This window comes from Rhineura floridana, chromosome 6 (assembly GCF_030035675.1).
Source record: "Rhineura floridana isolate rRhiFlo1 chromosome 6, rRhiFlo1.hap2, whole genome shotgun sequence".
NCBI lineage: Eukaryota > Metazoa > Chordata > Lepidosauria > Squamata > Rhineuridae > Rhineura > Rhineura floridana.
This window is the reverse complement of record NC_084485.1, coordinates 123,109,870-123,126,617: the sequence shown is the minus strand read 5'-3', so window position 1 is coordinate 123,126,617 and position 16,748 is coordinate 123,109,870. Positions and strand designations below refer to the sequence as shown.

Here is a 16,748-nt window from a genome sequence, read left to right as displayed (position 1 = left end):
AAAGGGGTACTCAGTATCAACTTCCTTTGCAATACAAATCTAAGCACACTTTTAAAATGGCCACTTCACTGCAGCTATTATACCAACCACTATTACAGAAAGCCACAAATGCTCTACTTTACTTTATCAGAAATAAAACAGCAAAGAGATACTGTGGAGAAGCCTTATTGCAACATTAACACTTAAAATATGGCATCTGTTCTGCATACATAATAAAAGGATAAGATTTATCATTAGCGTGGTTTGTTGTTGTTTTAGTAGCCTTTTTAACATCTCACATCTGCCATATGTTTCCTAGGTAGTCTTAGGCAAGCCCTTTTCTCTCAGTACCCCCTCCTCTTTGCAATATGGAGGATAATAATCCTGAGTGTCCTTACAGTATTGCTGTACACTTTACAAATAGATAATGAATGTGAAGCCCTCTGAACACCAAAATGCACTATGCAAATGTTCAGTCACTTTTTTTATACTGAACTCAGGTGATAAGTGCCAGCAGGATTATAGCAAAAGAAAAGGCCACTGGGAAACAAGAGCATGCTTGGGGAAACCTCAAGGTTTGCAGAAATACAAAAAGCTTTCAACAGAATATCTAAGGGGGCAAAACCTTCCAAAACAGTATGCTCAGTAGCCATGGAAGTAATAGTAGTTGGTGGTGCTTACCTGACCTTTCATCACTGCTGTCGCTGTGGTATACTGGGAGGGCAAGAAGGAGGGGAAACATGGCGGCAAGGTTGGTGTTCCTGCCAGCATGTTTGTACCACGTTGACTTCGCCGCATCCTCCTCCAGGTACACCACAGCAACAGCGGTGATGGGAGATCAGGTAAGCAGCACCCACACCACCTCACCAAATGCTAGTGCGTGGAAGGTTGACTGTCAGAAAAGAAAAACAGACAGGGGTAAGAGTGTGTGTGTGGAATAGAGAGCATGGCTGGCTGGCTGACACTCTGAGCAAGAGTACACCAATTAGGAGGTGAGAATACACTGCAAGCAAGGTTTTCTTGTAGGTTCCACATATATTACATAATATCCATCCTATGTGATACCTGTTCTGACACATCTAACTACTGCCTTCAATCACGTATCTCCTCTGGTGCTTCTGTTCCATCAAACTGTCAGCAGACTTGCCTCTAGATGGCCACCTAAACTTTAAAGTGAATTATTTCCAAAACGTCTCTGCAATGTTTTTGCATAATATGCTTGTAAACCTACCTTTGTAGCTCATGTTTGTCCTGCCACTGTCATCCTTCCAAATATGTCTTTTGAAAAGAGGGATTCCCCCCCTTCCATATGATTAATATCCATCTTATTCTTAGCATTTTCTTACCAAACCAACAGGTAAGGTTTGATGGAATTAATGCCTAGTATAATACTGACAAGCAAAACCACTGTATAGAAAATGTTCAAAGATGATAACAAACTGGTTTATTTAAAACAAGTTTTTGTAAATGGCATCCTGCATACAAAACAGCACTATGCTTCCATTACATTAGCAGTTCGTGGGATGCCTTTTTCTTTTTTTTTGTCTTCACCAAGGAAGCTGTTGGAAGTGTTAGGGCGGCATAAAATTTCAGACAGCTGCTTTCTGTAAATGTCTTCTGCAACATTTCCTTCAAGACACCTACTGTCTTAATTCATCTGCATTTTGCAGGCAGATCAGATCATGCACTCCTTGTCAAATGTTAATTTTAATATAGCTTTAGCATCTGCACAGATACTACAAGATCACTTATTTGTTGCTTTTGAAATTTCAGTGTGCTTGCATTCACATCCCAGGCCTCACTGTCACCAAGCTTTTGTTCAACAGCAGTTAAATAATCTTTAGGTAGCATAAGGGGGCTGTAGAGGGAATTGACAAGAATTGCTTTATTCCTCTTCCATCAGTGGCAACATCCTATGAGTAGAGTTCGACCTACAGGAACACAGAATACAAGCCAGCTTTTTGAAGATGGCATTTACTGAGTTATTGTCTTATTCAGCATTAGTGTTGACATTAGTTGGTTTAATTAAACTCACAGGAGAAAAAGCTGGAGATTTTTGCCTGTTCATAGAGTGGGCAAAGCCTAGGAAGAAAATATGCCAATAGAGTGCATGTCAATGTGAACGGAATAGAACATCCATCAGCTCCCCTTAAACAGGGAAAATTATCATGAAATTCCACAAAGCTATATGCCAAGTAGAACAGATGGAAACTCGTTACTTTTCTTTTCCCTTGGCATTTGCTTACCCATCATTCCACTTCATAAAAATAACACACATGCGATACTCCATTTTCAAGGAACATATCACTTTATATTTCTCCTATAAAAAAAGTCTGATTGGGTAGATCAAATGGCCCATTGAAAAATGAAACCATTGAACAGAGTCAGAGATTAAAATGAAGACACCCTGTACAGCAAGAATCCTAGGATATGAACACTTTAAATTTCCAGTGAAAGGTTTTGCATTAGATTTTATTACAGCTTATCCTGTCTTCTTTTTATGACAATGATTGCACTTGTTAAGTATTCCACTGTTTTGTTCTCTGTGTGGTACATAATCTCTACAGAGGAAAACATCCATGGAACTTATAAGCAAAAACCTCAGATACTTAAGCATGCATTAATGTATTTAAGCTCTCAGACTTAACTTCTTTCATTAAATTTATTTATTATGTCAACAAGCTATGAGCTATGACAGACTATGGGTTGTTTTCAACAAAGACTTCCTGTTCACACAAGGACTTCTGCTTGTGCAACAGAACTTCCTCTCCCTCCCATTTTCCAACGCCCTCCCCAAATCTACTCCGGAGGGTTAGAGTGTTAAAAGTAAGAGCCAGGTTGCTAAAAACCCAGGAGCCAACAAAGGGTGCAAAGCTCCAAGTTCCCAGCAATCACTCTCAAGGAGTAGATGCAGAGCCTCAGTAAACTTTATTACCAGATCAAGTGACACACAGACAGGTAAGATTACCAGTAAATTATTTTATTGATTAACAAAGGGATGATTTATTAGAAAAGAAAAATAGACATGCACCCTTTCACATAGCAAGGATTAAGCACTACACTTATGAACTCAGAAGCAAGAGTATACAAGCAGAATTTCACCAGTGGACCCTTCTATTCCATTGGCCCACCATATTGCCACTCCTGGAAAAATGCCTGCAAATAAGCAAGAGTCTTGCCCAAGGCAGAGCTGGGGTTTCTGAGTCACAAACAACAAATGACTCCTTTTGGCTCCTCATTTCCTGCAGTAACATACATTTTACAGAAGGTAGAGAGGCCACAAAATGAACACGAAGCTGCAAACATCACACTCATTCTCACACACATACACACCATTTCTCCATCAATTGATCCCCCTTCCAAACTGTGCAAACGGCATACTGGTAATGCCAACTGAAAGCTGCCCCACCCTGACAAGCTGGGAGAACTACCCCTCTTCAGAGCTAAGTGCTACAAATCTCTATTGCACAAGAACTATTGGTTTACCGAAATAAATGTACAGCATCTTATTTTGAGTTACAAAGGGACAATAGATTAGAGTATATCCCACTTAGTGCCAGCATGACTCCAACAAGCCTCACCTATGTACTACTTAAAGCAGAAAGAAAGAAAGGAACTATTTGCAATCACGTTTTCAGAACTGAAACCACTACGGTTTGTTTTTCTTTCTTTTTTTGTTCCTTTGGACCCCAAACAAATATCCTAATATTCAAAGGTTTATAATTAAAGAAATCCTGAACTGCAGACACATAATATGCACGATTGATATGTTCTCTTTGATTTGATGTCTCTCAGATTTCACGAGAATATGCTGCACTAACTGACAGGAAAGCAGATGAATGGGTCGAGCACAGTAGAGAACATGCTTTCTACACAAAAGGTCCCAGGTTAATTCCCTGGCATATCCATATAGGGTTGGGATAAGCCCTTGTTTGAAACCCTGGAGAGCCAAAGCCAGTTAGTGAAGACAATACTAAGCTAAATAGATCAACAACTTGATATATCTGACTTGATATAAGTCAGCTTCCTATAACTGATTCTTTCAGATATGCACTAAATGCAAGTGTTTCACTCTCAGGAAGACTTGAGTAGTAACAACTACAAAGGTACAAATAATGAAGGTAGGAATAGCTACTTTTTGTGGGCTATTTCCTCAATATGCTTGACTACTTTATTTCACACTCATTATTAAAGATGAAGCAATTACCCTTCATTTTGATAACTAAATTCTAGAATGAATGATTTGGACACTAGAACATCACTAACATTAGCATTTTTGATCTTGCTCTATAGTCTAAAAGACATAACACAAAAGGAAAAGGGGTTTGGAGGGAGGAGGGAAGAAAGCAAACTGGCACTATTCCTGTAATGATCAGCTAGAATGGAAAGATTTCAAGGGCAGGATAACCCAAAGATTGCTTTCAGCAGCAATCTTTCAGCAGCACTGATGGAGAGGCCCTGCAATTCCATCCCCCTCCTTCTCCTATGCAGCCTTTCCCAACATTTGGGTCCCCAGATGTTGGACTACAACTCCCACACTGACTATTGGCCATGCTGGCTGGGGCTGATGGGATTTGCAGTCCAACATCTGGGGGCTCAACGGTTGGGAAATGCTGTCCTGTAGCTTGATGGAATGATTGCTGTAGATGACAGCTGAGGAAGGAACCTGATGGAGCTGGTCTTTCAGAAGATGCGATGGAGAGGCCTTGCAGTCCCATCTCTCTCTCTCCTACAGCCTGATGGAATGGAACAAGTCTATCATCAACAAGACTGATAACATTTCTCAGAGTTTGTACAAGGAACATGGATGGTTCTCTCACTACAAAAGGTGAATCATCTCCTATCTGGTTATGATCTTCATTGATAAATTTAATGTTTCAGCAATGAGGATGTGTTGTTCTATTATCTTTTGTTCCTACTGTATTAATGTTGCCTTCAGTCCATACACTATTTTTGCAATATTGCTGCTACAGATTTAGCATGGTTACTCTTTTAGAATCACGTAAGAGATGGGCAACCTTTATTTTGTCGAGGGCACATTCCCTCAGGGACCACATGCCAACTGTGGGTGGGGTTGAAGCCAGCAATGGACAGGGCTGGTTCCCTTCCTTCTCTCTTCTCCCATCCCAGTTCCTCCCTCTCTCCTTCCCCCTGCCCACTGGGCTACTGAGAAATGGACAGATTGCTCTTGCCAGAGGTCTGACCTGATTGCTTGCAGAGAGCTTTTGAAATTAGATTGGAAAAATGAGAAATGGAGATAACCAAAATTAACAGATTCTTCCATCCCTACTCCGGTGCTTCCTGAAATAAAGATGTTTATTTAGCTCAGTTTTAATGCTGAGACTCCTTTGTCAGGAGCTGTGAACACTTGCCGATCTCTTAAACCTGGAAAAAAAATATTGTACACCCGAACTAAAAATAGCTTCAAATTACTATGAGGCTGTAAGATAACAAAGTCTTCTTACTGCTTCTCCACAATTAATAATGCTCTCCTAATTACAGACACTGTATGTGCAACAGGACATTGGGGGAAGGGCAGACTTCCCAAACCACACACATACCCTTCAATGTATAGTAGTTATTACACAGATAAATGTCTAGGTCAGTAGGCCCTGCTGAAAAGAACACATAGGCAGATTGCAAGAGTTACTGAACTTTGTATCTTTTATAAGGTGTTGCAAAGTAATATCCCATTTAGCTCTTGTGTGTGAGAGAGTACATATTCAATCTATTTCATTAGCCTCCAAACTGCAAAGTATTTAAGACTTTGAGAGGAGCCAAATCAGAAGCTACACACAACACGATGATGCTCATAAACTTAAAAAAATAAGTGTGTTACTAAATGTCTAGCCAAAGTCAAAACGATTTGTCTGCAATATTCAGAATCGGGCAGCACTTCTATTTACAGTAAGCCTTAAAGTGCTGTGGCACCTTAGAGAGTAGCTGGTTTATTGTGGCACAAACTTTCATATGCTGTTGCCTAGAAAACTCATGCTACAATAAATCATTTAAGGTCGGAGCCAAAGGGCCTTGAGTGGAAGGAAACATACTATTCATGCAGCTCCACAAGCCTATACATAAAGTCATGTGCACAACTGACTGTGTGAGCGGCTCCTGCATGACAAGGAAATCTTCTAGATGCAACTTGATCTTCAAACAGGTTTTCTGGCATTAGAAAAACAGCTTAAATGCCTCTTAAATAGTAGCAGCTTCACATGTTCCAAAGAAGTGATGAGAGAGGGAGTGTAAGGGCTGATCCACCCCATACCATTCAAAGCACATTTAATGCACATGGCTTCCACCAAAGAATCCTGGGAACTGTAGTTGTAATGCTGAAAACTGTAGCTCTGTGATGGCAAAATTACAGTTCCCAGGATTCTTTGGGGGAAGCCATGTGTTTTAAATGTATGGTGTGGATGTGACCTTATATGCTTCCTCTCCCACACTATAGCTGAAGAGGCAGGATGTGTGTTCACTTGATGCAGAGGCAGAAGATGAATTTCCCCATGAGGGCAATCATGTCTCCCCATCAGGCAAGACTTGGAAGACTGGAGAAGGAAAGTGCACGTCCCTCATGCCTGGTGTCTCACAGCTTCTTTGGAAGATAGGAAATTATTCAAAGTCTCTAAGGTGTCACAACACTTTTTTAAAAAATTTAAACTATCAAAGAAACTACAAAAAGAACAGAAATAGAAACAGAAGCAGAAGATACAGGTAAGACACAGAAATCAAATTTGAGACGTTGGTAACTATTTACAAAATACACTTTTGATGCAACAGACCAGTGCAAGTATTATTCAGCAATGTGCGTATACTGTGTATAATCCCCATAATGTACGTTTAATTCCTTTCCATGGAAACCTGATGCATTTAAAAATTCAAGCATACTACATCAAAATCACAGTTTTACTTTGGCTGAAATTTATTTACATATGAATACTGGCCTCCAAATCCTTGGTCACATATGATGTACAACAAATAAAAGCACTTGGTGTTATAAGCAGGTTTGACTTTTGATTTCAGATTAAAAACAATGTACCATGGGATTTGGGAATTTGTACATCAGTTTACTTGCATTAACCACCTCTCTTAGCCAGAAATGCAGCCTTTTAAGGATAAAGGTAGCATTCAACAGCTGCAAAAGGGGAATTCTTGTCTGTTATTTGCTGGTTGTTTAAACCTTGATCCTCACATCATAGGACTAAGTGTGTGAACCAGGCATTTTGTGCTATACAACCATGCAGGAGACCTTAGATCAGTGGTTTTCAAAATTTCAGTCTACAGGGAACCCTCTCCATGTCAACTAGACTGCTGACAAATTCCTGTTTGTCTGCCACAGAGCCCCTGCCTGTGCCAGAGAATATATTCTAGAGTAGGGGCTGCTAATCTGTGGCCCTCCAGATGTTGTCATGGTCAATAGTTATGAATGATGAGAGTTGTACTCCAGCAACATCTGGAGGGTCAAAGGTTAGTCACCCGTACCGGAGTATGCATTCTTTTCAAATGGTGTACGGTCCACTAGTCCTGTTGCACCTCTCTGTTACTCTGCATGAACTGAGAATACCTCCTAGATGTCAGCTAACACTTTCTGATGGCCACACAAGAGATTATCAGTCATGGTGTCAGAAAAACCCATTCCCAATTACTTATCTGTCCCATTGAGAAATCCCTGGTAAATTTCCAAGGAGCCCACAATTATTTGGGACAGTTTAAAATCACTGCTGTCTACAGTATTGAGGCATGAATCAATTATCTTAAAATCACTTCTGAGTATGTTTTCTGGAAGGGCAAAGAAGTGCAACAGCAGATCAGAAAACCAAGTTGCCATGGTTAGAGACAGGCCTACCTTTAACTATGCATATCCGTCCCTTCCTCCCAACACTTACTTGACATATGCTGTGGAACCACAGCCAATCTGGGGGTTTTGGCACATGCCCTGGGATATTAGCTACAGTAATCACAATTTCTGCATAGTGTGTGAAGAAGCTCTTAGTAATCTGAGACTGAGTCAGGCTTTAATAATTTGTTTTGGCACCATCACTTACCAATTATTTTTCTACCCCAAATCGGAGGAGCTCAGAAATCCTCCCCTCCTATTTTAGAGAAGTGTCCTTCTCTCTTCTTTCTTCTGTAGCAGAGGCTAAACCAGTCTTTGGAAAATGAGATCAGACTTTGCATATGCAGATGCAAACATGGTTCTGTTTATTTATTTACTAGCAGCCTCATACCTAGCATAGCTTGAGAATTCTGAGAAACCAAAAACTCAACGTAGTTTTGAAATCAATGGTTAAAATCAGTGCAATTCTGAAAGGTTCAATCCGCCATCTTGATTCAAAATGGTGTCCAACTGCACCCAAACAGAGACAAAAACCTGATTCTTGCTCTCAGGAACTATCATGCAAACATATGATTATCTAAAGAAGTGTCCAAATACATAGCGAACAGACAACTTCCCAAAATATATAGTAGATTTAGAAAAATGTATAGACTACTTATCAGAATACTCTTAAGTGTACATAATAACAGTAACTTAATGAAAGAGATTAACACAGCAACCCTACACAAATGTACCAGGGATTAAGTCCCATTGAACTCACTGGGACTTTACTTCTGACTATACTGCACTGATGATGATGCTCATCACCACCACCACAATAATCTATCATCATCCACTACATTTGGAGAAATTAAACAAAAGATACATGCATCTACTAAAACTTACCCTAACTGGATGTTGGTCACTAAGGTATGCACAGCTGCATTACAAACAGCATCTGCTGAAACATGCATAGCCAAAGATCAGCATGTTCCCAAGCCAAGGCAATTATATGAACAAAATGTTACTTTTTTTAAAGAGACAAGGCATGCAAAGATCAGGCTGGTGACCTCAAAACCCCCATGGCTTCCTCAATCAATCACAGTGTGAGAGATTTAAACTAATTAACCTCAGAGCCAAAAAAAGCCAATTAATATGTAAATATCAGGTAAGCACAGCTCCCAACCTTCATTTCCTTGCCATAAGTAGATAACTGAGAGGGGTAAAGGGAAAGACAGAAACAATGTGGGTGGGGTAACTTTCACACAAGGGGCTGAATATGGCATAACTCTACACTCATGAGGCCAACATATTAGGTTTGTGGCACCTCCCTCCCTATTAATGGATCCTAATTATACCAATTTGTTTGAAGTGAGGATTATTTGAAAGTCCCTATCTGCTTAACAGACAACAAAATAGGCATAGTCTAGCAGAGGGAAGAACTCATGCTTTCTGAGTGATATCTGACCTGCAAGTTGATTTGATCTATCATTGTGTGCAATGAGGTTATAGATAGTATCATGCTCAATGCAAACTGAGAAAGTCAACATTTCCTCCTTCTAGAGCAGGGATGGGCAACCTTTGGCCCAGGGGTCAAATGCAGGTTCTCTATCTCACCCTCTGGACTCTCTCCATGCCACATCTCTCATCCACCATCCTTTGTTTCTGCCTGACTGGAAGATGCCCTTGAGCTCTTGATCATGCTTCTTGGTTGCCTGGTGTCCTGCCACTCCCATGTGTTTGCCGGGGGGTGGGGGGGAACAGATGTTCTCTTATGATGAGTTCAGATAAGCAATAAAGTTTGACACCACCTGTGCTAATCTGGTAGGTTTATTATTCACTTAGCAGAATAATCAAAGTAACCACGCACTACACAAGCAAGATTCTTCAGAACAAGTAATACTTCACCTCAGCTCAGCTACTCAAGACTCCCTTCTCTAGCTCTTAACAGTAGCAGCTGCTGAGTTGCACACGCCTCCTCCTGTACAGCTCTTAATCTGGTAGACAGAATACACAGAGTCTCTCACAACCCTAAATGGGGCATATGAGGGGTAATTTGCTGAATGTCATAAACTTGTGCCATATTTCATTACACCTGGATGGAGTGCAGAGAGAGGTGCGTGAGTGTGTGTGTAGAAATCAGGGTACTATACGAACATAAAATTCACATTCATTGCTCCCTCCACATTCGCTTCTAGCCCTGTCCACCCCTGCATATAGCCACCAGAAGGTTGCCCAGAAGGAAATGTGGCCATTGGGGGGGAGGGAAGGTTCCTCATCTCTGTTCTAGAGGAAATGCCTTGGATTCAGATCCCTCTTCTGCAGGGGATAAGACTGAGGACTCCAGACCAGTAGGGGAAAGGCATGCAAGGTCAGCTGCAGAAGTGTTTCCAACAGATGGGTCTGCAAAGCCCCCGTGAGATAACATCTGGGATGCAGCTGCTGCTCCTATATTTGGATCAGTTTTGTCACTGAAGCAGCATCAGAGCTCTGCTTTCCTACAGCCTGAGCCTGGGCAGTCAGCGTATACACATACATACACGCACGCACACACACACATCTGAAACCAAGGTTATTGAGGTCTCTTGGACACTACAACAATCCTCCTTTGCAGAGTGCTTGAATAAACTGGCTCCTTAATAGCTGGGTGCTAACAACCTAAGAAGCGAGTAGTCAAACTTAGCTATACAAATATCTGTTTCTTTAAGATGAGATAGACTGCAATAAAATACAGAACAAAGAAATAACACCTAATCATGGTGAGTTCATTCATGTTGGTGGACCAGGATCATTTCAAATGGAACTGAACTCAGCAGGTAAAGCAGTTCTATGGAAGATCACTTTAATTGTTTATTTTGAAGACTGCAGCCTTCAAAAATAAATCTCAAACCACTGTGATTTTCACTGAACAAGCCGCCAGTTTTCTTTAGACTGTCATACAATATATGAAGCATCTAAGGCTGTTCAGAATGGTGAGGGGAGGCAAGGCGTAGGGAGAAGAGTGAGTGTCTTAGAAAGAATGTCAAGGACTGGATTAAGAAGCTTGGTGGCCAGAATGAAACTTGTAGGCCAGTGGCTCTCTATGCCAGATCTAAGGAAATACCTTGTTATTTGGGAATCCGTCTGTTAAAATGTGGTGTGGGTCACACACCATGGGTTGACTGTGTACTTCTACATAGCCTGCATGAACAGCTCCGTCTTAAATATTTGCACTGACATACAGTATGCACTTACAACATCAACATGTCACTGTTGGTAAACCACATCCTAAGTTACAGGCTGGCAAAAAATTGCTTTAGAAATGGGCTGCAAAAAAGAATCAAATTTACTCTCATTATTATCTATGGTGCCCATTTGGAATAGATTATAATGACTGGCATCCTGATCCTGAACACATTAGTGATAATATTAAGTCCAAATGGAACCTGACATGACATGAAAATAGCATCATTGCACTGCATGAAAATAATGGCTGATTGACACATAGATGTACTGTACATCACTCAATAACACATCCATCAAATCGCAGCTGAAGGTATGAACTGCCTCTATTAGAGGAGATACAAATGCTTTGTCTGCAGCGTTTGCTCTGTGATCACTTTTTCATATGTGCAAGTCATCATAAAGCAGAAATTACTGTTCCTACAGGGTACATTTCCTGTACATTATATGAAACAGGCAATGCCTTATTAAGTTCTGTTGAAAACAATGGAACTGATACTCTGATATCAGTAGACCTACTCTAGAGGTATGAAGATTCAAAGTTACTATCTTTGTAATCACAGCTTTTCTAATTTGAAAGATGGAATTAAATCTGACTGAAATAAACAGAACATAATTTTATGTAAAGTGTTCAGGATCGAGAAAGAAAGCTGCCATAAAAGGCAGCTGCACTGAATCCTCTCAAGGTAAAGCAGTATGAAACTTGCATCAGCATCACATAGTAGCAATCTGTGGGCTTATCCAAACGGAGCGGGATAACCCACGGTTTCCATATTCAGTTTGTCATCTGATAGTCCTCACTTTGCCTTTTAGTTCACTCTTTCCTAATTAAAAAAAACACTTTTTTGCACCTGCACACGCAGCGGTAAGACCCCTACGTTCTTTTCGCTTTTTCCAAGCTCCGCCTCTAAAACCTCCCCCTATCAACCAATTGGTCAGCAAAAAAATGACGTATGCTCCTCTCCCCCTTTGCAACGAAGCACAATATGGCTGTAAAGGAGTTCTCGCCTAGGAAGGAAAGGCTGCTGGTCGGTTTCACCCCTGCCTTGTTTGTATTTGCGATATTATGCTTAAATGAATGTATGCTTTTCTGCCTTTATTGATATTTAAGGAGATACACATGCTGGCAATTGCACTTATTTCTCCAAAAAAGCAAGAAACGTGTCACCCCCCCCCTCTCCCTTTCCTTCCCACAGAGAATGAAATTGACAAAGCTTTCTGGAGCAGGCGTGAAACCGACCAGCAGCCCTTTTCTTGTTTGTATTTGCAATATTACACTTAAACAAATGTATGCTTTTCTGATTTGAAGCAAAAAGCCCAGCAATTGACCACCACCCCTTTCTCACTTGCTGTGCATTGCAGATATCACCCAGAGCGGCCGCCCAGTTTGCAGGCTGGCAAAAAATAAAATGCATCTGTGCAGTAGTTGCAGACACACACACCCAACACCCCACCATTGCGCTGATTGGTTCAATTTTCCCAGGCTTATTCTCGCACATGTGCAAAAGTGCAGATACATGATTGGCTGGAATAAGGAGAAGGGGCAAGGGGAAACGCCCAAGAACCGCCCATCAGCTGTAAAGTCCGTGGTATTGCATCCTAACTCCTGAAGGCACAGCGGATGATTCCCGATTTTAAACAGCAAATCGCATTTTTGCCAGTATTGCAAGGAGCGGATTTAACCCTCAAAAATGCGTACCAACGCGAGACGTCATTTGGACGACCGAAAAATAATGGACACACATAGCGGGCGTGTCACACATTTTGCAGTCATCTGGATGAGCCCAGTGTTACTTATCTACTGTTGAAAGTGATTAACAAAAATCTGGAGTACATGCATATGGAAAGCCCTGAAAGGCATGGTTTGCAGAAAGACAGCTAGCCTTGGGAATGTAATCTCCCTCCTGTTCCTCCAACACAAGCGGATTCCTCTCTTCCCTTGTTGCTATAAACCATGGTTTAGAGTCCGTGTGCACCAACAATAATCATGTTTAATATTAACTATGGTTCCCTCGAAATCTAGAAATTGAAAATGTGATGTAAAGTGGTTTACAAGAAAACCTAATGACCATCTACCTTGGTGGTACAGATATCGCCCTAAACCATGGTTAACACTGAAAGGAATGGAAGGAAAGGAAAAATTCACTCTAGAAAGAGAAAGAGGGAGAGAAAGAGAAAGATACACATAGTGTATTGTGCTTTAAAAGACCCCATATGTCTTTTTTCAGCAGAAACGGAATCTCCAGGTGCTGTTGGACTCCAACTCCCATCAGCCCCAGCCAGCATGGCCAGTGGTCAGGGATGATGGGAAATGTAACCCAATATCATCTGGAGAGCCACAGGTTCCCCATCCCTGGTTCGCAGGGAGCAGGTATTATATCTGCACCTCACCAGGGCGTGCCTGTGTCAGTCATGAAAGAATATCAAGCACCAAAATTGACATTTCAGTAAACTGTAAAGAAGGAATCTGAAATTTAAAAACAAAATGGGAGCCCAAAATCAATATTTTGAGCTCCATCTTTTACAGACATGTGGCAATCTCTTGAATGGAGAGCTTTGCAAAAGAAATTTCCTCTTTCATTCTATTCAAATGATGCAAAAAAATGTTCACAGCAGTAGCCACTAAATTATGTGCCATCAAGGACAGGAGACAGTGCCAAGAAAGGGGATTTCTAGCTGCTGTAGCTTGGGGAGAAAGTCTTGGGATGTGAGAAGTTGACATATCGTCAGGTCTTCAGGCTTGTGTCACTTTCCTTGAAACAACAAAGACCCCTGTGGCACCTTTAAGACAAACAAACTGATCATAAGCTTTTGTGATTTGTAAACAAGTTTATGCCATAATAAATATGCTAGTCCTTAAAAAGTCACAAGACTGTTGTGTTTGCTGCAACAGATTAACACAGCTACCCCTCTCAAAATTGTCCATGAAATGCTGCATTTTAGCTACAAAGAGGCATATGGGAACAACAATAAATGATGTAGAATTGTTGCACTAGCAAAGAAAAAATGAATGCACAGTTATATTTATAAGCAAATAATATATGATTGGATGATGTTACTCCTTATTCGCTGACACCTTTATTTTAACGAGGGGTAGGGAGACCATTTAGGTCTAAAGCAGTGATGTCACCAAAATTTGTATATGAAACTGGTTTGGTTTATGCCTTTGCCCAGCTTATCATTCTTGGCTGCATTACAAATTGAGGTCTGGAATGTTGAACTACATTCTGTACCTACATGGCCAATGTTCAGGAGACCAGGTACCCAAATTCAACTACTTTGGCACTTGCACAGAAGTCCTTTAATGTTAATCCCTTCTTCTCAATGAAACTCTTGTTGATCACTGGGAACATGTGTGGTCACCTTTTGTCCGGTGTGTGTCTCCTCTCTGTTGGGGTCAATTTTCTCAATTGTTTCTTGCAAATGCTTTAAAAGGTGTTGCCGGTCACCCCCTACCAAATCCAAATATATTGGGTTGTATTCAACGTAGCACTAAGGTGAACACTCCATCAGCACAATGATTTCTCTTTGCGCAATGAAACATTTCCCTCTCTCCTCTTCCCATGCCTCTCATTCTGTTCTTTGGATTTGGGGATGGCACAGGATGTGCACAAAGGGAGAAATTCAGTTCCGCTAGTGATAATCCACAATGAATTAGTTGAATACCACCCCAAACCTTCTCTTGTTCCTGGATGTGTTTATTTGGAGGGGGGCAGTTGAATTTCCAAACAGGGCTCTGTCATGGGAAGGGAAACCAGATTATATATCCTGCCAAATATGAAATTGCACATGCATGCAGTACTATCAGCATACATGCATCCACATTATGAGCTGAAACAGATCTCTCATAAAAGGTAAGTTGTTTCTGATTTAGGATTCTAATAAAACAGATAGGGAACCTACATGACCTCCAACTCATGCAATGCGACAGGAATAGCAACGGAGGAGGACGGGTGAATGCAATAATTCCCATAAAGCAGGGGTAGAGAACCTTTGTGGCCTCGTGGGCCAGATCTTTATCACTCCCTACGTTATGGACCAACTTTGACAGGATCATCTACCTATCAATCATCTGACATGATAATGACATCAGGGAATTGACACATGGATGGTCCCACCTACTTGTCAAAGTTGGTCCTGAGGGGGGAGATAGTGACCAAGCAGAACTGAATACTCTGCATATCAGCTGTCAGGCAGGGAGTTCAATCCTGCTGGTTTGGGTGTACCAGCAAATTTCCCACAGGGAACTTGCTCATGCCCCTGAACCGAGCAGGATTGAACTCCCTGCCCATCAGCTGATGTGTGGCGAGTTCCATGTTGCTTTTCAGCCACAGGATCCAGGCCTGTCTCTATCTCCCCCACACAAGACATCACATATGACATCAGGTGCAGAGCAAGTAGTCGTGGTTTAGGGAAAATGGTCTCACAGGCCAAATGGGGAGGCTTGGACAGCCAAATTTGGCCTGTGGGCTAGAAGTCCCCCACAGCCTGTCATAAAGGAACACCTGAAGAGGGTTACTGAAAATTCAAGATCACATCTCCCATTTCTTTGAATCTCTTTTCATTTCTTCTGAAAGTGGCCACAGAGAAGGTAGAAACTGGATTGGGACTGTGGCTCTGGGGCAGGAGACATTTTAACTTTTTCTCACCTTAATTGCCTCTCCAAAGTATTCGTTCCATTAGGGAAAACACACCAGTATGGTTTTTTAAAAAAATTAAAATATTTTTATACCACTTTTCCAGGCAAAGCCTGTCCAACAACAGCTTACAATTAAAAAATGACTACAACGATGAAAAGGCAGTTTGTTTATATATATATATATATATATAAATAAATAAACAAACACATTCAAAACTTCTATATAATAGAATTCCTGCACCCATACAACAAGCGGGACAAAATTACTCAATATATGTTTTTCCCCAATCAGGCAAACAGCAGCTTGGACAACACAGAGAAGCTCCACAAGTCAGCGCTTTGCAAAGTGCTCGTTTTTCCCCCTTCTGGTTTCAAAACTGTATAAAAATTTCCTTCATCTCTTTACTGGGCAACTCTCTTATCACTGTTTTACAAAGATCCAAAAACAATATTTGATCTAAAAGGCAACTGTCTTGACAAGATACTGTTGGTAGTTAGCCATCTGATGCCACAGAATCATTTAAGCATATAATCTTTGTAAACTGTTATCATTTTGTTGCTCTTCATTTATCCTTGCAATCTGTTATTTGTGTGGAGCAAGGAAAAGGTGCATTTTGACAAGTGCAAACTGTCTGCTTCTCCTCACCTTTAAGGGTACTAACCTCTAAATTCAAGGTGAAGAACTGGATCTTGCTAGTGGGCCAGATGGTTACCTCTCCCATCCCTTGCAGGCCAAGTTTGGCAGGTGGGTGGGGCTGCCTACCTGTCAATCACCCAACATCAGTGTAACATCCTTACTGCTCTGAAATCTCCCACAGATGAGAGTAACCAACTTATGAGTGCTCTCAGAGCCCCAAATCCTCATCTTTTCTTCACAGGGGTCTTGATGTATCCTTGGCCCTTAGTATAGAAGGGTTGAGACCCTTCTCATCATTGAATTCTCCCCGGGTTTAAAAGGCAAATTTCCTTCACCTTTCCTCCTCTCTCAATATCTGTCCCCTTAAGGAGCTCATTTTCCTGGCTCACCACTATGCTGTAACCAAGAAGGACTTCCCTGTCACTCCCTGCTGCATCACAGATGCTGAGAAAATG

The 16,748-nt window shown here is 41.2% G+C and overlaps 1 protein-coding gene across 5 annotated transcripts in view; it reads right to left on the bottom strand.

The window, feature by feature from the left end:
- Positions 1-16,748, bottom strand: part of PLPPR5 (phospholipid phosphatase related 5) — a 115,206-nt gene that overhangs the window by 92,524 nt on the left and 5,934 nt on the right. The window contains exon 1 of one of the 5 annotated variants that reach the window (XM_061633704.1): positions 16,319-16,402. The exons of the other annotated variants lie outside the window; for them this stretch is intronic. Within the exon in view, the coding sequence (XP_061489688.1) occupies positions 16,319-16,378 (60 nt within the window). The 5' untranslated portion in view covers positions 16,379-16,402. Of the gene's footprint in view, positions 1-16,318; positions 16,403-16,748 lie in introns of those variants that run through there. 5 annotated transcript variants of the gene reach the window in all.